General features: G+C 36.6%; 1 protein-coding gene across 1 annotated transcript in view; it reads right to left on the minus strand.

The window, feature by feature from the left end:
- Positions 1-542: 542 nt before the first annotated feature.
- The window catches only part of LOC121296395 (myosin heavy chain, fast skeletal muscle-like), a 16,983-nt gene continuing 34 nt past the window's right edge, over positions 543-17,491 (minus strand). The window contains exons 2-41 of the mRNA XM_041221907.1: positions 16,960-17,006; positions 13,590-13,808; positions 13,366-13,509; positions 13,117-13,273; positions 12,985-13,012; positions 12,794-12,902; positions 12,617-12,709; positions 12,457-12,520; positions 12,267-12,365; positions 11,755-11,858; positions 10,969-11,107; positions 10,652-10,770; positions 10,406-10,555; positions 10,125-10,295; positions 9,708-10,017; positions 8,803-8,873; positions 8,499-8,586; positions 8,200-8,317; positions 7,986-8,109; positions 7,643-7,779; positions 7,307-7,562; positions 6,859-7,101; positions 6,593-6,769; positions 6,365-6,510; positions 6,185-6,275; positions 5,695-6,084; positions 5,485-5,611; positions 5,280-5,398; positions 4,955-5,151; positions 4,691-4,874; positions 4,430-4,595; positions 3,884-4,008; positions 3,489-3,797; positions 3,204-3,407; positions 2,983-3,108; positions 2,713-2,883; positions 2,527-2,631; positions 2,328-2,423; positions 1,909-2,043; positions 543-1,271 (exon numbers count right to left, since the gene is read on the minus strand). Coding sequence (XP_041077841.1) covers positions 1,251-1,271; positions 1,909-2,043; positions 2,328-2,423; positions 2,527-2,631; positions 2,713-2,883; positions 2,983-3,108; positions 3,204-3,407; positions 3,489-3,797; positions 3,884-4,008; positions 4,430-4,595; positions 4,691-4,874; positions 4,955-5,151; positions 5,280-5,398; positions 5,485-5,611; positions 5,695-6,084; positions 6,185-6,275; positions 6,365-6,510; positions 6,593-6,769; positions 6,859-7,101; positions 7,307-7,562; positions 7,643-7,779; positions 7,986-8,109; positions 8,200-8,317; positions 8,499-8,586; positions 8,803-8,873; positions 9,708-10,017; positions 10,125-10,295; positions 10,406-10,555; positions 10,652-10,770; positions 10,969-11,107; positions 11,755-11,858; positions 12,267-12,365; positions 12,457-12,520; positions 12,617-12,709; positions 12,794-12,902; positions 12,985-13,012; positions 13,117-13,273; positions 13,366-13,509; positions 13,590-13,793 — 5,817 coding nt within the window. The 5' untranslated portion in view covers positions 13,794-13,808; positions 16,960-17,006 and the 3' untranslated portion in view covers positions 543-1,250. The remainder of the gene's footprint in view (positions 1,272-1,908; positions 2,044-2,327; positions 2,424-2,526; positions 2,632-2,712; positions 2,884-2,982; positions 3,109-3,203; positions 3,408-3,488; positions 3,798-3,883; positions 4,009-4,429; positions 4,596-4,690; positions 4,875-4,954; positions 5,152-5,279; positions 5,399-5,484; positions 5,612-5,694; positions 6,085-6,184; positions 6,276-6,364; positions 6,511-6,592; positions 6,770-6,858; positions 7,102-7,306; positions 7,563-7,642; positions 7,780-7,985; positions 8,110-8,199; positions 8,318-8,498; positions 8,587-8,802; positions 8,874-9,707; positions 10,018-10,124; positions 10,296-10,405; positions 10,556-10,651; positions 10,771-10,968; positions 11,108-11,754; positions 11,859-12,266; positions 12,366-12,456; positions 12,521-12,616; positions 12,710-12,793; positions 12,903-12,984; positions 13,013-13,116; positions 13,274-13,365; positions 13,510-13,589; positions 13,809-16,959; positions 17,007-17,491) is intronic.

Consider the following 17,491-nt stretch of genomic DNA (forward strand, 5'->3'; position numbering starts at 1 on the left):
CTAGCAAATGTTTTTTATCCGTAGGTTGATAAATCAGTAGCATGCTATTAGTAGGTGGCAACATACACTTCATAAGACCAGCTAAACTGCATCTAACTACTGTGAGCACATGTTAGAGTTACAGTTATGTGTTTTTGTTTCCTTCTTTCGGATGGACAAACAAATCAACTCTGTCTGGTATCCCCCCCTTCCAATATAACAAAAGAATGGTGCCCTTTAGTACTACCATAATTTGTGTAAATTAAATTATGAAATATTGTTCTCATTTGCTTTGCACATCAGTTAAATAATCAGTCTAACCATACCATAACAGTCGTATTGTCTTTTCTTTTTTGCTATAGCATATGCTGTATAAGAAAAGTATATATGGATGGTTTCACAGAGCCAGCCACTAGTGTTTAGTTGTTGTTGGTAAGTTATAAAGGCAATGACGGCATACAATACATCATTACAACATACAATTTTGGATCCTTTACACAAAACCATCTGGTGTTGAATGAAAACAGAACAAAAATGAAAAGAAAAACACTGCAAGTCCGGGAGAAGATGCAAGGGAACTATTTTATTAATAAAACATGCAATTCTAACAGAGAAACTACTTCAAACGAGAATTCATATTGTATGAATACCTCTGGTACAGATCTTAGGATGTTTCTTATTCTTCTGCGTCTTTGCCATTTGAGGAACAAAAAAAAGCCTAATGTGCAAACAAAGGACTATTTATTAAATAACCAGCATTTAAAAGCATTACAATTTCTATGACATATTGGAACAAAAAAAAATAATCAACAGTACCATATAAGTACCTTTTCAATATATTGTGACAAAGTACATCAGAATTTTAACTTTGTGTGAGCAGGTTGTAAGAATCATTGTCAGAAGTGTTTTTGTATTTCTATTTTTTGTATTTATTTTATATATTTTCAGTGTGTACCCATCCTGAACTGGTGTAGACAGTCTGTAAAATCTAACATTAAACCACTTGGGTAATTTTGTGCACTTGGCTCCTGTTACATGAACATGTCTGCCCAAGATACAACTACTCTCTAACAAGTCGTGTGGAGATGCTCTGAAGAACTGAACCATGTAATGTACAAATATTTCACACGGGTTTAAGAAAATAAAGAAAACACACTGCAAAGACCAGAAGAATATGCATGGGAACTAATAGTGTGAACACAGAAACTACACAACTTCAAACAGAAATTCATATTCTATGAATTTCCCTGGTTGCAAATCTTTTGGTTTCTTCACTTTTCTGCCTCTTTGCCCTGTAAAATAAAACACAAATTAGGTATGTACTGTGATACATAACAGCAAGCAAACTTGTATCTTTAATCCAAGCACTGCATCCATAGACTTCCCTCTTTAAATAGCACACTAATCATATTTTTAGGGGTAGAAGGCTGATTTTAGTAATAAACTGATAGTTTATGACTACCAAATGTTTTTGAAGTATGAATAGCAATTAACATATCAAATATAATAGTGTAGCCATTCCAAAGGTATCCTGTATGGATCTTTTGGCAAAGTGATGTCATTTATCAAATCCTTTAAGCATTAAGGGACAACACAACAGGCATTACGAGCCCAAAGGCAAAAGACAAAGTGAAGGTTTAAGTGAGTATCGTGCTTTTAGAGGGAATGTACCTGTGGAATACTTGGAACCATGAGGTTTAGAATATATTATTCTTATCATACCCCTTTTCACTTGCTTTTACTTGCTGTTTTGTCTGCTGCTTAAATATCTTGAGATTTGGCCAAATGTTTTCATTACCCTATAGAATGAATTAATTTTGCTTCATAAAGTCTAATGAAACTTGCTGAATAATTTGACCTTAACATATTGAATATGTATGTTTTACTTTATTGTTTTAGTATGTATTCAGACAGGTGTTTATTGCATACCTTTGAACCCAGCTCACGGCTCTTAGCCCTCAGCTTGTTGACCTGGGATTCAGCAATATCAGCACGCTCCTCAGCTTCTTCAAGCTCATGCTGCACCTTCCTGAACTTGGACAGGTGGGTATTGGCTTGTTCCTCCTGAAAGGCAAATACAGTGAGCTGTATCCTAATGTATACTCTCAGGTCCAGAGAAGTGCAGTATATGGTTAATTGTACCTGTACCATAAAACAGGTTTGTTAATTTAGTATGCAAGTCCATATATCTGAAAAACCGCTTTTCCAATTGCAATGAAATTAAGATTATTATAGATCAACACATTCTAAAAGAAAAGGTCAATCGACACAGTTAAGCTTTTAAAGGTTTGACTTCATATGTAATTGAGTCTCAAGAAAAAGTTATATTTCAAATTTAAAGCACTTACAGCTTCCTCGGCCTGCCTCTTATAAGCTTTCACTTTCAGCTGCAGCTTGTCGACCAAGTCTTGGAGCCTGTGGACATTCTTATTGTCTTCTTCACACTAAAAGCATTAACATATTATATATTACCAATAACCCACTGTGTGTTACTAATGTCTAAATCTAATACAGTTATACTGAAACTTTCTACAACCAGAGTATTACCTGGTAGGTGAGCTCCTTCACCCTTCTTTCATATTTCCGGACACCTTTTATGGCATCAGCACCACGTCTTTGCTCAGCTTCAAGTTCATTCTCCAGCTCACGCACCTTGAAATGATATCAGATGTTACCACAAGTTTCTCTTCCATATTTTGACAATTAAAGTACTTATCATCATGGTAAAGTTACCCGAGCTTCCAATTTCTGGAGCTGTTTCTTTCCACCCTTCATTGCCAGCTGCTCAGCCTCTTCCAGGCGGTGCTGGAGGTCCTTCACTGTCACATCCAGGTTCTTCTTCATTCTCTCCAGGTGGGCGCTGGTGTCCTGTTCCTTCTTCAGCTCCTCTGCCATCATGGCTGCCTGAAATTAGACAAAACAGAAATATATAATACCTTTGTTTTTTTTTTTACTATCAGGTATGCATAGATACACAAGACAGGTGATAAGACTGTGACTCACATCAGTTATAGCTTTCTTGGCTTTTTCTTCTGCATTTCTTGCCTCCTGGATGGTTTCATCTACTTCACCTTGAAGCTGGCTAACGTCATTCTCAAGTTTCTTCTTTGTGTTGATGAGACTGGTATTCTGTAAAGGGTTGAGGTGCACAATGTAAGTGTCAGGTGATACATAACGAAAAAGAAACACAATTGTAAAACTGATAATAAAGAAATTCAATCAACCTGAGAGTGCAGCAGCTGCACCCGCTCACTGGCATCAAGCAGCTCCTGCTCAGCCACCTTGCGGCCTCTCTCTGCCTGTTCTAGGGCAACCCTCAGCTCTTCAATTTCAGTCTGCATCAGGGTGTTCCTGCGTTCCACCATGGCAAGCTGCTCCTTCATATCTTCCTGTCCACGGATAGCATCATCCAGCTGGAGTGTGGCATCCTGGTTGGAAAAAAAATGTTGGTTAAAAACGGGAGAGCTACTTAACAGTTGGCCTTAGTGACTAACGGAAATTCTCCATACCTTGAGTTGACCTTGGACATTCCTAAGTTGTTTCTGAGCTTCTGCAGCTTGGCGGTTGGCATGGCTCAGCTGAATTTCCATTTCATTGAGATCTCCCTCCATCTTCTTCTTTAATCTTAAGGCATCATTCCTGCTCCTAATTTCAGAATCAAGGGTGCTCTGCATTGAGTCGATAATCCGCTGGCTGTTTCTTTTGATCTGTTCAAGCTCTTCGTCTTTCTCAGCAATCTTCCTGTCAACTTCAGACTTCACCTGGGTCAGTTCAAGCTGGATGCGAAGAATCTTTGACTCTTCATGTTCCAAAGATGCCTGTTAATGAAATATTTGTGAATGTTTACAAACGTAACAGAAATTGTCACATGAAAACTTGATTTCTTATTTTTCAAAACAAATACCTCAGCTTCCTCCAAGGCGGTTTGAATTTCTATCTTTTCCAATTCAGTTTGCTTCTTAGCCTTTTCCAGTTCATGGATAGTTTTTCCACTCTCACCAATCTGTTCAGTAAGATCGGATATTTCCTCTATAATAATAATAATAATAATAATAATAATAATAATAATAATAATAATAACAAAAATGTTGTTTTAAAAAGCAAAACTGTTGTTCAGTAATATAGCTCTATCTTCATGGCTTGTTGTAGCTATTGTAATGGTATATGGGTGATGGGTGTAGAGACCACATCGTTTTGGGGGTTTTGTTCAGTAGACTACATGAGATGGGTATCAAAGAAAAAGAAAATTGTAACAGTTTCAAGCAAAGGCTCTGCTAAAGGCAAAGACATATATTTATCACACATATAGTCGTTCTGAACTAATGGTGTTAATAGGACAAAGTATCATTTTAGGGTTAGTTCCAAGCAGGATTACACATTGTAATCAAAACATGTATAATAATCATACTGTGTATGATATTGAAAAGTTTATGATCTGGTTGAGACTCACGCTGTAAGTTCTTGTTCTCCCGTTTAAAGGTTTCCAGTTGATCTAAAGCTTCTTCATAGGAATTCTTCAGCTTGAACAGCTCAGTGCTCAGAGAACGAGCCTCTTTCAGAGCAGCTTCCAGCTCGGCCTGGCTTTCTTCATACTTCTGCTTCCAGTCTGCAAGAACCTGGAATATTTTATTTTTAAAGATGAGGGGTAAACTGAGAAGTTGTGAACTCACCAACTAGGCAAGACAAGATTTAATTTATGACTTTTGCGTACCTTGTCAAAGTTCCTTTGCTTCTTGTCAAGAGCTGCAGCCTGGGCATTTGCTCTTTCTACATCAACCATGAGGTCTTCAACTTCACCCTGTAGCCTTTGCTTGGTCTTTTCCAACGAGGAACACTTTGAGTTCACAGCCTCAATGTGTTCCTCAGCATCTTGCAGGCGTTGTGCCAGCTTTTTCCTGTGTAAATTGTTCATGGTTAGAGAAAGATTTAAGAATTAAAATGTATATACATGTGCAAGTAAACTGTGGTTAATTACTTTGCTTCTTCAAGTTCCTCCGTGCGTTGGATCGCATCAGTTTCATATTTGGTTCTCCACTGAGCCACTTCATTATTAGCCTTGGACATACCCCGTTGCAGCTCAGACTTGGCTTCCTGCTCCTCCTCATATTGCTCCCGAAGCAGGTCACAGTCATGGCGGGCTGATTGTAAACTGTGTGCCAGGGCAGTCTTGGCCTTAAAAAAAATGACCATAAAAATGTAAAAATACAAAAATGACTGAAGCATTACATATTTTATTAGAAGAATTTCACTTCATAGAAATTAAAGATATTCAAGATTTATAATAAAAATTACAATATTACTTTTGTTTCTTCCTCCAGTTGCCTCTTAAGTTCCTCAATTTGCTGAGTGAAAGCCTGTTTGCTTCTTGTCAACTGAGAAACCAAAGCTTCTCTCTCGTCTAGTTGACGAGATAATTCACCTAAAAAATATATGTTCAGTTTCTTTTAAAATATTCTTGTCATTTCAATACATAAAATTACATAATGCTGTTAGTAAAACACATACCATTCTCTGTGTGAAGTTTTGCTCTTTGAGCACTAAGGTCATTCATCTGACGAACATTGTCATCATTCTTTGATTTTGTTTCACTAAGTTGGTCCTCAAGCGTACGACATATCTTCTCCAGATTAGCCTTTCAATAAAACATGAAAAGAATTACTATGAACAAAATGTTATATTGATGTACAGAGAGTACAGACATTTCTTGATTTTTACCTTGGACTTAGATACAGCTTCCATGTTGCTTGAAAGATCATCCACTTCCATTTTAAGTTCACTTTTTTCCTTCTCCAGCTTCTGTTTCACACGCTGAAGGTTGTCGATCTGCTCTCCAAGCTCAGCCACGCTGTCTGCTTGCTTCTTACGAAGTGCAGCAGCAGTAGCTTCATGCTGCAGAGTAGACTCCTCAAGATCACGCCGCATTTTCTGGAACTCGGCTTCACGCTTCTTGTTCATTTCAATCTGGGCTGAAGTTGCACCACCAGCTTCTTCAAGCCTTTCACTGATCTCCTCAAGTTCCCTGGAAAGATCAGCTCTTTGCTTCTCAACCTTGGCCCGAGCCGCACGTTCAGCCTCAATCTCTTCTTCAAGCTCTTCAATACGAGCCTAGGAAAAGGAAAAGTAGTAGGTGGAATAAAACGAAACAAAAAAATAATAATAATAACTTTTTTTTTTCCGAAAACAATATTGTCATTTTCAATAATACCTGTAGCTCCTTAATCTTTTTTTGCATTTGGGCCCCTAACACCTGTTCATCTTCAATTTTCCCAAGAAGCTGACTTATTTCAAAGTCCTTTCTGTCAAGTGAAAAAATAAATGGTATGAGTTCCTAGTTCATTTACATTTACTTCAAATATTTCTAACAGATATATGTTAAAAATTGTACTTCTTTATCTTCTCCTCTGCTTGCTGCTTTTCATTTTCCAGATCCATTATGGTTTCCTGGGCAAGTTTCAAATCCCCTTCAAGCTTTCTTTTGGCTCTCTCAAGGTCCATGCGAAGTTTCTTTTCTTGTTCCAGTGAACCTTCAAGCTAAACAAAATGATAAAAATACCTTAATTTGATAAAATGAGAAAACTAAATGTATAGAGATTGCATTGTAAACAGCACTTACATCATCAACTTGTTGCTCAAGCTTAGACTTTGCTTTTGTCAGAGCATTGACTTTGTCCTCCTCTGCTTGCAGGTCATCAAGGGTCTGTTGGTGTGCCTCTTGGAGGGCTTTCTTCTCCTTGGTTAATTTTGCAATTATTTCATCAAGTGAAGCCATTTCTTCAGCAAGATTTTTAACCTATATGAAAGTTTCAAGCATATACAAATAACTTGCACTGCAGTGAATCATATTACATTTTATGGCATATCATTTGTTAAAATCCTAACCTTATTTTCAGTGGCATGTTTCTCCTTCTCAACTTTGGCCAGTGTAAGTTCTAGGTCATCAATGTCTTTCTTCAGCTCAGAGCACTCATCTTCCAGTTTCCTCTTCTTTGCAGTCAGTTCAGAATTTAATTCCTCCTCATCTTCCAGTCTCTCTGCTATCTCTTTCATTTTAGCCTCAAGCTGGATTTTGCTTTTGATCAGCCCTTCACATCTTTCCTCAGAATCAGCGAGACCTTCAGATTCCTGTAAAGATGTTGTTAACATTTTACTATAAGCATAATAAGAAATGTTCAACCAATACCGGTCAACAAAATGTGTGCAGTAATAAGACATTTGGCAAATCCTGAACTAGGAGATTAGTTCCTCACATCTACTGAATTCTGTGTTCACCCACATGGAGAAATGAAAGGATTATACTAAAAAGCTATAGTACAAAATATGTGCTTACAGACTGGACTTGTAACAGCAGGTCATTCTTTTCTTGCATCAGAGAAACCATTTTCTGCTCAAGCTCCTTCCTCTTTGCTTCTGACTTAGCCAGATCTTCTTTACACTTGGCGAATTCTTCCTTCATGATAGCAAATTCCTTTTCAGTTTCTGCGCTCTTCAGGAGCGGCTTGATCTTGAAGTACAGCTTCATCCATGGCCAGTGTTTCACATTCATGAATGAACGGATGTTGTATTGGATGGTGAAAATTGACTCCCTAAAAACAAATTCCACTTCAATGAAGGTGTTTGGTTCATATAATATACATGTTTTACTAGTAGAAAAAACATTATTCACCTCCTTTCCATCATCTTTTGGAATTCCACTCTCATCAGAAAACCCCGGCATTGAGCCTGAGTACAAGTGATGAGTTTTGCCAGTTTTTCATCTCGCATCTCCTCCAGGGTACCCAGCAGACCAGCTTTGAAGAACACCTGTAATCAGGAGACGCATGGTAAAGGATGATGCAATACAAATGTAGTACAAAAAGCAGTCCATAATACCTTATGTTACATGGTTGTCTCAATCATGTTGCAATATTACAATGCATTCCTCATTCATTATCACTCTGATAAAGTTAGCATTTCATTATTGTAATGTAAATTTAAAATGAAAGGTAAATGTACATTTCCATGTTTACCTTGGTATGTCCAAACTTATACTGATTGTGATCAACATCGATCGACCCCAAAAGCTTCTCAGATGCTTTCTTGCTGTCAATGAACTGACCCTCTGGGATGGCGCTTGCGTTTAATACTTTGTATCTATTATGGTGAAAAGATTTATTATACATTGCACTTTCAAAAGGTTTGTTGAGAAATGCAAAAGTATTTAAAGAAGAACATTATGAATACCTTTGCTTGAAGTCCCCATAGAGGATTCTGCTTGGGAATCCCTTTCTGCAGATTCTGATGCCTTCCAACACACCATTGCACCTCAGTTGATGGATAACTAAATGGTTTTCCATTGCACCTAGAATTACAGTCAATTGTTAAAAAACAATATATATATATATATATATATATATATATATATATATATATATATATATATATATATATATATATATATATATATATATATACATAAAACATATAGTATTTGAAAATTGTGCAATCACACTACAATATATAGTTGCATCTCTATTAGTTACCTGGTGTCTTTGTTTCATTGGGAATTATGCATCTCACAAAGTGTGGATGAGTACTCCTTAAGTTGGACATCAGTTTGTTTAAGTTCTCCTGTTAGGATACATGATGTACTAGTTTTATCTTACAAACTACCACAATACTTCTAGATTTAGTCTGAAAGTTCTTAAAGTCTGCAAGTATTTGATAAAATTTCTGCAGTTGTTCTGACTTGTTTTTTATTCCCATGTGTTTTTTTGCAGTGACTTTACCTACACTTAAGATTCATACTTTCCCAAAAGGAGAAAGAAGGGAGGTTAAAGGACTTACTCTGAAGAGTGCAGACACTGTTTGGAAGGAAGCACCCTTCTTCTTGCTACCCTTTTTTGCAGCACCAGATTCTGCAGACAAAGCAGGTCGATTCACTGGCAATTCATATCAAAATCATGTCTAGATGCCTGGGTTCTAATCCAATTCAAGTCCCAGACAAAATGGGTGTAGTGGCCTTACTGTAACTATCACTAAACCAGCCTGCAATTTGACCCATTCGCTGTCTTGGTTGACAAAGGAGCAGGGCTGACTGGCAGGCAGTGCTCACCATGTCATGAGCACATTCACAGGCATCATATTAAAAGAATGCAGCGATGACCAAAAGTTTTACATCACCTAGAATTTTAGGATTGAGACATTCCTTTTTTAAAACTATATGATCATAGTTTAGCTTTTTATTAAACATCGAGTAATCAAAGAAACTACAAAATGATATTACAAAAGTCTACCAGAAGCCATAATAGTAGTACATTATTTCATATTCGATTTGAAATGTCAGTTTTTTTAATTTAAAATATATGGATGCGGTATGTAATGCAATATGTAAACACAACATTATTCAGCATGTTTCATTCTACTTTTTATGAAGCATAATGTGCTAATTCTATAAGGTGAGGCAATAGTTTTTGCCATAGCTGTACATGAAATGAATTAAACACGTTTGATGCTCAAATAGCAAAACCTGCAGTGCCCTTGCACTTTTTTTAGAATGAAATATCTATGTACTTAACTAGACTTCACTTCAATTCAACTATGTTATATTCAACTATATTTTCTGGAAATGTGATCTGTGACTTATATATAACTCACTTATTTCTCACTGTTGTCAAGTGAAGTAAAGCACTAAATATATATTTTGTACTGATCATTTTAAAGGCTGATTAAGAAAACAATAAATACAATACCTGCATCAGCTGCAGCATAGCTGGCATACAGGGTTCCCAACAGTTTCAGCGAAGCTTTCTGGTACAGCTGAATAACAGTTTCATTCAGCGGGTCCTTGTTCTTCTCCAGCCAGCCACTGACGTTGTAGTCCACAGTACCAGCATAGTGTATCAGCGAGAAGTGGGCCTCAGCCTTGCCTTTGGTAGGCTTGGGTTTCTGGAAGCAGCTGCTTTTGCCAAGATGCTGGTCATAGAGCTTGGCCTTGAAGGAGGTGTCTGAAGCCTTGGGGAACATGCACTCCTCTTCAAGGATGGAGAAAATACCCAATGGCTAGTAGATACAACAATATATAAAAACATCAGATAAGCCAGCTGAGTGTGCAGAAAATACATCATGTACAGTGGATGTGCATGCATTTCTCAATTTCAATTGTATACCTTTTCAATAAGTTCAATGCAAGCTGCCAAGTCCATTCCGAAGTCAATAAATTCCCATTCAATTCCTTCCTTTTTGTACTCCTCTTGCTCCAGCACAAACATGTGATGGTTGAAGAACTGTTGCAGTTTCTCATTGGTGAAGTTGATGCACAGCTGTTCCAAGCTATTGAACTAAATATTAAAAAAAAACAAAACAAAACAAAAAAATGTTTGCATGTCACGTGATCTGTAATCTCTCTGTATAAAATTAACATTGTGTAAAAAAAAGCTACAGCACTTACATCAAAAATCTCAAAACCTGCAATGTCCAGGACACCAATGTAGAATTGTCTGGACTGTTTAGTATCCAGCATCTGGTTAATACGGACAACCATCCACAAGAACATTTTCTCATAGACTGATTTAGCCAGAGCACCAACAGCATTATTTACCTAATAAGACAAAATATGTTGTATTGTTTCATGTAAGAATACATTGCATGTAGTGAAATGCAGTCTGGACATGTGGTTTGAGTGTAAACACATTACCTGCTGAACAGTCTGCCCCTTGGTCACATACTCATTCCCCACTTTCACTCTCGGGTAGCACAAAGCTTTGAGCAAGTCTGCCGAGTTGAGTCCCATTAGGTAAGCGATTTTATCAGCAACTGAAACAGGTAGGATGACCTTAAAGTGAGGTTTCGTTTGAAATGAATTTGATTCCTGTAGAGTTAAGCTGCAGTGTGATATTTTGAATGTATGATTTTAAAGAATAAACAAGCTCCTATTTACTAAATATAAAAATGCAGCAGTAATAGTACTGCAATCACTAAATGCAATGTTTACATAGGGGGTGTGTAAGTTACCTTCCGTGCCATCAGGCTCTGCCTGCTCCTCACGTTGCTTCTGCTTGAACTTCATGTTACCATAGTGCAACACAGCACCAGTTAGCTTGTAGATGTTCACTTTTTCTTCAGCAGTGAACCCCAGAATATCAATGGCATCCTGCATTCCAAAAAAAAAACAAACCCGTGATTTAGATCAATAGTTTAGATGACTTTGGTGACCTTGAGACATATATTCAAGCCCCTTACCCCAGTGCTTACAAGACTGAATAAGTGAAGTAGTGTTATTTATTGTGTTTGTCTCAAATTCTTGGTTATAAAAAACCCACACTCATTTTTTTTTTAAAATATTATTTTTAGTAACATGAATATTATTTCAAAAATTATCATATTGAATCAGGGAACTGATTCTAGCATTTCCAAACTAAGCCTGTGTTTTGCAAAGGCTGCTTTGAGATAGGGATTACAGCAATGGAAAACAGTTCCTTATATGAAGAATTATGTTCATATGAAACATTAAAAAATGTAAATGTACCATGAAGTTTAGATCCTTCATAATCAATAAAGTTGGATAAATGTATAATAAGAACTACATTAAAAGATTTACAAAATGAGTGTTATAACTGTGCAATGAAACATTTCACCAATATGGTGCTTTATTACTACCTTATTAGTGGCTAATAAGAACGATTTAGGATGTCCGTAGCTACATATATTAACAGACAAGCTATGCATTATTAAATAGTATACAAGCCCTAAAGTAAGGTGTTAAAAGATGGTAAATTGTAGCCCACCAATATTACATACATCTGTGGCCATCAACTCTTCACGGTCATCAATACTGCTTACACTGATCTCCCCTTGGCTGACAAAGGGGTAATCATATGGGTTGGTGGTGATAAGAAGAATTTCTGGGGGGAAAAATAAAATTAAACATCACAGGAAAACGAATCACGCATTCTTCTCACAATGTAAAGCTCCTAGTGAATTGTTCAACATTCCAGCGGAAACGTGTGGTTTCTTTTGTTCTAGTGGCAATATATGTGATTTTCAAGAAAGTTTCTGTTATTTGGAAAATAACTTTGAGTTTGAGCTTTCATTACCCACTTTTCCTTTCAGGTGAGGGTTGTCTGCAAACATTCATTCCAGCAACACTTGGGAGAGGGATGTAAAATTATTCCTGTTTCTTTTCTAATATAACTGATATGGCCTAGCGGTTCACAATAAATACATTGGCAACTGGGGGATTTTCAAATTTAGTTAAAATACACAGGATAATTTCATTAACAAATTAATAATATTATTCTGTATTCTCTTACCAATAAGTTCTGGCTTGTGGTTAGTCATAATTTGATAAAATATATGGTAGCTTCTTTCAGCTGACAGCTGGAACGTTACTCTGGACTTCTCCAGTAAATCTGTAAAGAATCAGAATTTGAGTAATACTTCATGAAGTTGGATACAGAAGTAAATGGATTCTGTACTAATGCAGAGAATAACTAAACTTACAGGTCTCAATGTCAGCAGAAGCCAATTTTCCTGAAGTTGCAAAGTGAATTCTGATGAATTTACCCTGAATTGAAGGGGGTGAAAAAAGCCTGTGTGTAATATAATGTAAAATAATAAGTAACATTTAAAAAATATTAAAAAACAAACAAAAAAAACTTACAAAGCGAGACGAGTTGTCGTTTCTCACTGTTTTGGCATTACCAAAAGCTTCCAGAAGGGGGTTGGCTTGAATGATTTGATCCTCAAGGGTCCCCTATATTAGACAGAGAAATGTGTATGAAGAATGGATCTGGTATAACTGTGATACATACTGTTTAAATGCCAAATATTTCCCTACCTTCATTTTGCTAGTACTCTCTTTCTTTTTGTCACCAGAAACTGCGATTGTCGCAAAGTACTGGATGACACGTTTCGTGTTCACAGTCTTTCCTGCACCGGATTCTCCACTGAGTGAAGGTAAACCAACAGTAAAGTGTTAGCAGATGTTATTATTACTGATTTTAAAAAAAAAATCTTTGTATTACTTACGTAATCAAGATCGACTGGTTTTCACGATCTGTAAAAAACAAACAAAAAGAATAGAAAGACACCATACAAACCAATGTGTTCACACAATAGACTTATTATTGAAATACATACCAGTTAACATACAGTACGTACCAGTAAGCATGAACTGATAGGCATTGTCGGAGATGGAGAAAATGTGTGGGGGAGCCTCCTGCCGCTTTTTGCCTCTATAGGCATTCACCACCGATGGGTCGTACACTGGAAGCCACTTGTAGGGGTTCACAGTCACACAGAACAGCCCAGAGTAAGTCTGGAATTAGAAAATATAATAAAAGTAATTAATCATTGTAAAAACTAGTATAATCTACAATAGGGTGTTTACTGTCTCTGTAGCAAACTTACATAAATCATCCATGCACTATAACGCTCTTTGAGGTTATACAGCACAGTTGCTTCATTGAGGTGGGTCATCATGGCCATGTCCTCAATTTTATCATACTTTGGAGGGTTCATAGGGAAGACTTGGTCATCCTTAACGGTTAAAGTCTGAAGAGCAAAACAGACAGGAGTTAGCAACATTGATGTACGCAGTAAGCAGCAGTTTTTAGTACTGTGCTGTCACTTACTTGCCCATCTTCAGTTTTTACAGTGGCTTTGCCACCTTCTTTACTTTGGATAACACCTTTTAAGTAGAGCTCTGTAGGGTGTGTTACATAACAGGCACTCTTGGCATCGAAGGGTTTGTTTTGCGCCTCGATTCTCTCCCTCTCTGGTTTCCTGAGGTAGATGGCAGCATCCCCAAACACTGCCATTTCAGGGTCGGCACTCATGGTGGTGGTTCACTGCTGGATTAAGTTACATAGAAAAATAAATGAAATGATTAATGGCAGTGATCTAACATCTGGGAATAGCAGGTTATATACCTGCCGGGTAACAGCAATCTATCTTAATTTTGTTTTAGATCGGTTTTGTTTATTAAAAATGTTTTCTGTCCAGTCAGAATCTTAAAGGGTCCCTTAATCTCAAGGTGCTGAAAGCAGATTGACCAGAAGGCGCTAAGAGATACAAATGGCAAAATCGTAGATGAAGAAAAAAAAATAGCAAATATATTAAATGATTACTTTTCACAAGTTTTTACAAAGGAAGATACTGACAACATGCCCCACATGTCATCCAGTTCCTATCCAGTTTTAAATAACTTTAGCATAACTGAGGCAGAAGTGTTAAAGGGACTAGGAGCTCTTAAAATAAACAAATCCCCTGGGCCGGATGAGATCCTCCCAGTAGTACACAAAGAAATGAAAGAAGTAATTTACAAACCGCTAACCAAGAACATGCAGCAGTCTCTTGACACAGGGGTGGTACCGACAGACTGGAAAATTGCAAACGTAATACCGATCCACAAAAAGGGAAACAAAACTGAACCAGGTAACTACAGACCAGTAAGCCTGACTTCTATTATATGGAAACTTATGGAAACTATAATAAGATCCAAAATGGAAAATTCCCTATATGGTAACAGGGTCCTGGGAGACAGTCAACATGGTTTTAGGAAAGGGAGATCGTGTCTAACTAACTTGCTTGATTTTTTTGAGGATGCAACATCGATAATGGATAATTGCAAAGCATATGACATGGTTTATTTAGATTTCCAGAAAGCTTTTGACAAAGTCCCGCACAAAAGATTAATTCTCAGACTGAACGCAGTTGGGATTCAAGGAAACACATGTACATGGATTAGGGAGTGGTTAACATGTAGAAAACAGAAAGTACTTATTAGAGGAAAAACCTCAGAATGGAGTGTGGTAACCAGTGGAGTACCACAGGGATCAGTATTAGGTCCTCTGCTATTCCTAATCTACATTAATGATTTAGATTCTGGTATAGTAAGCAAACTTGTTAAATTTGCAGACGACACAAAAGTAGGAGGAGTGGCAAACACTGTTGCAGCAGCAAAGGTCATTCAAAATGATGTAGACAAGATTCAGAACTGGGCAGACATATGACAAATGATATTTAATAGAGAAAAGTGTAAGGTACTGCACGCAGGAAATAAAAATGTACATTATAAATATCATATGGGAGATACTGAAATTGGAGAAGGAATCTATGAAAAAGACCTAGGAGTTTTTGTTGACTCAGAAATGTCTTCATCTAGACAATGTGGGGAAGCTATAAAAAAGGCTAACAAGATGCTCGGATACATTGTGAAAAGTGTTGAATTTAAATCAAGGGAAGTAATTTTAAAACTGTACAATGCACTAGTAAGACCTCATCTTGAATATTGTGTGCAGTTCTGGTCACCTCGCTATAAAAAAGATATTGCTGCTCTAGAAAGAGTGCAAAGATGAGCGACCAGAATTATTCTGGGTTTAAAAGGCATGTCATATGTAGACAGGCTAAAAGAATTGAATCTGTTTAATCTTGAACAAAGAAGACTACGTGGCGACTTAATTCAAGCATTCAAAATTCTAAAAGGTATTGACAGTGTCGACCCAAGGGACTTTTTCAGCCTGAAAAAAGAAACAAGGACCAGGGGTCACAAATGGAGATTAGACAAAGGGGCATTCAGAATAGAAAATAGGAGGCACTTTTTTACACAGAGAATTGTGAAGGTCTGGAATCAACTCCCCAGTAATGTTGTTGAAGCTGACACCCTGGGATCCTTCAAGAAGCTGCTTGATGAGATTTTGGGATCAATAAGCTACTAACAACCAAACGAGCAAGATGGGCCGAATGGCCTCCTCTCATTTGTAAACTTTCTTAGGTTCTTATGTTCTTATGTCACTAACATAACACAGTGGAATGATCGCAGCATCATGTAGCCTAGTAACTGTAGGACAGTATTGCAGGTGTGAAAACTTTAACAATAAAGTCGAAACTAAAACGCTTTCAATTTAAAACTGGTTAATAGATAGCAAGCACTGCCATACTTTAATTTGTGAAAACCCAAGATTTAATTGTTGAACGATATTGTTTTTCAGATTTATCTGTCAGGTAAATGTTCAATCGCCAAGTTTAAACAAACAAACAAACAAAAAAAGATACACGTTACATATATTTTTTTTTCACGAATTTAGTTGTTGACTTGCCAAGTGTAAACACAATATTTAACTTAACTGATTTATCTGTTAGAAACCCAGGTTTAACATGCCAAAACGTTCACTCGCTAAATGTTAAAAAAAAAAAAAAAAAAAGATTTCTATACTGATTTTATATGTTTAATTTGTGATACGCGTATCTTTAGCTAAATCTGGCCTTTTTTGTGTTAAGAAAAAATTACGCGATTTACACGAAGTCGGGAATAAAAACACCTTTTAAAATATAAAGTTAAGGTCTAACGTTTTAATATTGTGGGGGTGGGGCGACAAAATCTATGCTGTAAAAGGGGGGAAGTATTTAAAAACTTTGCGCAGCACTGATCTAGGCAACACTAGTGCTTACAACACTGGTGGTATACACATCGCACAAGTAAATGCAGTGCACTATTTGTTTTTAATATTTCCACTGATTTGTTGAACATTTGTTTGCTGTTGCTTTTGTTCTATTCCTTATTTCTGTTTACATTTTAAAATTCATAGTTTCCAAATATTTTAGTTTAAGTGTTTTCTGAAGTTATTATGTTATGATTATGATAAGCATGTGTTCACTGTATTTCGAAAGTATGAGACATTCCAAATTAAATAAAAAGCGAACTTTATTTGAAAATAAGTTATTCATAATCTATATTTAAGCATAAACTGCAATCGCTACTCTAAGTCTGGAGTGAAACATCGGTATATCAATTTAGAAAGAAAAGTCAAGCAAATTTTACACGTTGTGCAGGCTATAATTATGTTCCATAATTAAATTCAAAATGTTTTCACCGTTAACATGATAAAACGATGATCTCAATAAACTTTTACTACGGCATACTGTTAGTAATCTAATCTTTTAAAAGTTAATTTCTAAATATATTTGCTCTTGGTCAACGTTTTGTTTTCATAAAACCCGTACCTTTCTTGACGTCACACACAGGAAGCTGACGAGTCAGATCTGTTCTGCTGCAAAACAACGATGAAAGGGTACTGTCAGCTTACTTTGATCCTCCAGCAACTGGCAGTCAGCCAGGTAAGAAACATCCACTGGAAGGACTGCTTATTCTGCCCATTTAACACACCATCACCAGTTACTCTAGTGAACTGTGAATCATTTTAAACTACAACAGCTGTACTGTAGATTACAGTACTATATTCTAGCCTTAGTATAAGTCTACAATCGCTCACAGACTAGTCATAACGTTGTCCCCACCTATAACATTAAAATAGTTACGTAGTTTTTGTTAATGTGTAGTAACTATTTAGTTACTCTCTCTCTCTCTCTCTCTCTCTCTCTCTCTCTCTCTCTCTCTCTCTCTATATATATATATATATATTTTTTTTTTTTTTTTTTTTTTTTTTATGTTGCATATGTTTGCATATTTTCTCTGTGGTCGCGTGCATCCTAAAGGCTCAATGCTGACTACACTACAGTAAAGAGTCCTATCAAA

The sequence above is a fragment of the Polyodon spathula genome, chromosome 21 (assembly GCF_017654505.1).
Source record: "Polyodon spathula isolate WHYD16114869_AA chromosome 21, ASM1765450v1, whole genome shotgun sequence".
NCBI lineage: Eukaryota > Metazoa > Chordata > Actinopteri > Acipenseriformes > Polyodontidae > Polyodon > Polyodon spathula.